The sequence below is a fragment of the Chaetura pelagica genome, unplaced genomic scaffold (assembly GCF_000747805.2).
Source record: "Chaetura pelagica isolate M959 unplaced genomic scaffold, ChaPel_1.0 scaffold708, whole genome shotgun sequence".
In the NCBI taxonomy this organism is placed as follows: domain Eukaryota; kingdom Metazoa; phylum Chordata; class Aves; order Apodiformes; family Apodidae; genus Chaetura; species Chaetura pelagica.
Window position 1 is genome coordinate 111,753 of NW_009954405.1, and position 3,602 is coordinate 115,354.

The 3,602-nt window shown below is 47.0% G+C and overlaps 1 protein-coding gene across 1 annotated transcript in view; it reads right to left on the reverse strand.

Annotated features, from left to right (window-relative positions):
* The window catches only part of DLL1 (delta-like 1 (Drosophila)), a gene marked incomplete at its 3' end in the record, with an annotated part of 14,493 nt that overhangs the window by 5,468 nt on the left and 5,423 nt on the right, over positions 1 to 3,602 (reverse strand). Inside the window, exons 4-9 of the mRNA XM_010004228.1 lie at positions 2,958 to 3,018; positions 2,366 to 2,496; positions 2,055 to 2,224; positions 1,700 to 1,916; positions 204 to 996; positions 8 to 84 (exon numbers count right to left, since the gene is read on the reverse strand). Of these exons, the coding sequence (XP_010002530.1) occupies positions 8 to 84; positions 204 to 996; positions 1,700 to 1,916; positions 2,055 to 2,224; positions 2,366 to 2,496; positions 2,958 to 3,018 (1,449 nt within the window). The remainder of the gene's footprint in view (positions 1 to 7; positions 85 to 203; positions 997 to 1,699; positions 1,917 to 2,054; positions 2,225 to 2,365; positions 2,497 to 2,957; positions 3,019 to 3,602) is intronic.

Consider the following 3,602-nt stretch of genomic DNA (forward strand, 5'->3'; position numbering starts at 1 on the left):
TCCGATATGACATACACCGACTGGTACTTTGTGTCCTTTGAAGTGGAATATACTGAATCTGGTCGTTTTCTTTCAGAAGTATCACTATTGAAGACAAAGAGAGACAACACAGGTGAGATGGCTGCTGCTTAACACTACCTATGAGACACACACACCCCACCCCCAGAGTCAAGCTGTCCCATACGCTCAGTTGTGAGAGATACCTCTTTAGTTGTACTGCACTTTTCTCTTCTGCCTCTGAATCATATGTTTCACACTTGGCTTCACATTTGCTGTGCTCCTCTTTAACAGAGTCCTCGTTCTTGAGTTCATGCACCAAATTGTAATCCACTGATGGGTATCTGACTTTGTAGCCATTTTTATCGGAGTTATCACTGTGAAAGGCTACTTTCTTATTTGTGTGTTTAATCTGAGTGGCACCAATGACACTTATGGAAATGTCCTTCTCACGCTGGCAGTTCGCCAGGTTGTTCATGGTCTCAGTCTCACTCCTGCAGGCATCAGGCTGGTGGTGCCTCTTCTGCACTCGGAGCCTGACGCAGACGACCACAGCAGCACACCCCAGCAACAGCATGAGGACCAGAATAATCCCAGCACAGACAGCAATCCAGGGGAACTGGGCGTTCTGGCCATCAGTGTACTTCTCAGTGAAGTCGACGATGACCGGCCCCTGAGGGGGCTCGGGGAGCAAAAACTGGCAATTGAGGCCACCATAGCCCCGGGCACACTCGCAGACGTAGCGGTTGTTTCTCTCATGGCAGGTGGCCCCGTTGTGGCAGGGGTTGTGTTCACATCTGCTCACCGGGGTGCTGCAGTTCTTCCCGTTGTATCCCGGGGGACAGGTGCAGGAATAGTCATTGATGCCATCCTGGCAGGTCCCTCCATTGACACAGGGAAAGGAGGCACAGTCGTCCACGTTATCATCACAGTGTCTCCCAGTAAAGCCAGCCTGGCACTGGCATATGTAGGAGTTCCCCAGGTCAACACACTGAGCTCCTGCAAGACATCAAGGGGGATGAGCACTGAGTAGTGGACAGCTGGACCTGACAGCCTCCCACCTGTTGCTCTTGGGGTGATCACAACAATGGGCAGCCAAGAGAAGCTTTCTTTTTGAGAGGTTAACTCAACCTTTGCCAAGTCTGATCTACTGTACAGGGTTTTTTAAAGGGACATAATCAGACCTATTTTTAACTCTCTGTCCTATTCCCTTTTTAACGTTTCACTCAGCTTGGACAACAAAGCTAGTCCAGATCAAGTTAACACCACAATCTCGAGTTACAGAGTTTGAGTGGCAATGAATGAGAAGTACTGCAGTAAAGAAAGTCTTCACTAGATTAATCAAAAGAGAAAGATTATTGTTACCAGATTGCAAGTCATAATATTTAGCACTTGTATGGTGTTTTGCATCCACAGACCTCAGTGTCTTTGCAAAACACTTGCAAGTATAATCCTCCATATTTTTATGCATGAAGCTTCAGGCCAAGTGACCAGGCCACAGTCACCCTTTGAGAAAATATGATCTGCAGCAGTGGCCCAAACTACATCAGTACCTTTTAAGTACAGATCCTCCAACAATTCAACTATTGACATGAGATGGACCATGACTGGTCCATAGGGCCTTATTATGAACTCCAGTCCAGAAGCCAAAGTAACTGGATGGTCTCCTTTTAGAAGGTCACTGTTGCATGCTTGGTCTTACCATTAGCACAAGGGCTGGAACTGCAGTAATCTATTTTCTTTTCGCAGTTGAACCCAGAATAGCCCAGTGGGCAGCGGCAGCTGTATCCCCCATCAGGGTTGTCGGTGCACCGCCCACCATTGAAGCATGGTCCATCAGCACAAGTCATTGCACTCAGCTCACAGTTTTTACCATAGAAGCCTGGGGGGCAGGTGCAGGAATAGCTGTTCTCAAGATCCTTGGGGAAAGAAATGAGAAATTGTCAAAATATTTATCTGAAGTTGCTTTGAAATCAAAAAAGGGATTTTGAAAATCAGGAAAACTGACATTAACTCCTTCCTTGGGGTTTCAGATGGCAAAAGCAACTTAAACTTACAGTGCAGCTTCCACCATTCTTGCAAGGGTTGGCATCACATTCATTGATTTCAATCTCACAGTTGGAGCCTGTGTACCCAGGTCGGCAAGAACAAGTGTAGCTCCCCTGACCAGTATTGGTGCATGTGGCACCGTTCTTGCAGGGCTTGTGGTGGGTGCAGTAGTTCAAGTCTGTAAAAGATTATTTTTTTTAAAAAAAGAGAGTAGATATTTGCTACTTTGCAAGGCTGGCACAGGGTGGGTGAGCTGGATATAGCTGCTTGCTTTCTGCATTTTAAAAAAAAGAGGCTCAGGCAGGGACTGAGAACTTACCCTGGTTGCAGAAAAGGCCACCCCAGCCTTCCTGGCAGTTGCATTGCCAAGGCTGCTGACAGGTACCATGAAGGCATCCCGGGTATCGGATGCACTCGTCACAGTATCGCCCCTGCCAACCCACTCTGCATCTGAAAAAAAAACCCAACAACAAAGTCTCATCAGATTTAGACTTCTCACAGTTGGAAACTCTATCACAAACTCTGCAAACACACTGATGCCAAGGATCAAGTTTCCGAAAAGCCCTCAGTGATCCTTCATGTGAGAAAGTCATGAAGTCCAACCGCAGAATCAGCTTTCATCAGTCCCAGCTATTTCTTCCACTTCCTTAGACAGAGCCATGGTTCCAGGTAGTTAATTTGTTTACTCTAATGTCAAACAGCTAAACCTTACACACAGCATTGTAAACTCATCAAGTTAATATTAATGGCACTAATGTTTGACTTGTAGATTAATAGTTTGATCTGGCATCACCTGGATTTCTCAAGTTACTATCTAATATGAAGAAAGGCATTTAAACGGGCCCTTTAAATGACCGATGGCATCAATGTTAAAGACAAAGAAGGGAGTGGGAAGGCAGTGGAAAACTTACTTGCATTCCCCAGGTTTGTCGCAAAAGCCATGTTGCTCATCGCATCCGGGCAAACAAATTGCTGTAAACAAACCAAGCGGGGAGAGACATCAGCACTGGGGCTGAACACTTCCCTTTCACAAGTCCAATTCTGAGAGCACCTTGCAGGTGGGGAGTGAGCCCCTTTTACTAGGTCGGGGCAGTTAAGTGCAGCTGAGTTAATCTCTGGAGTCTGCAGGAGTATTGATCTCACCCCGGTAACTGGGCACTTTACTTATCGCCGGGGATGAGCATTCTTCTTAATACAGTTGCACACAGACAAAAGAAGTCCAATTCTGAGAGCACCTTGCAGGTGGGGAGTGAGCCCCTTTTACTAGGTCGGGGCAGTTAAGTGCAGCTGAGTTAATCTCTGGAGTCTGCAGGAGTATTGATCTCACCCCGGTAACTGGGCACTTTACTTATCGCCGGGGATGAGCATTCTTCTTAATACAGTTGCACACAGACAAAAGAGGGCTCACAATTGCTCCCTTCCCCACCGCCCCCCACCCCCCTTCCCTTCCCAGTGAGGGTCAGAAGTCCTTTTTTTCAATTCTATGCACACAGCTCCACCTCTTAATATCCCCCGAAAGTGTGTGTGCAGATAAGAGTGGACAGCTGGTGTGCAGC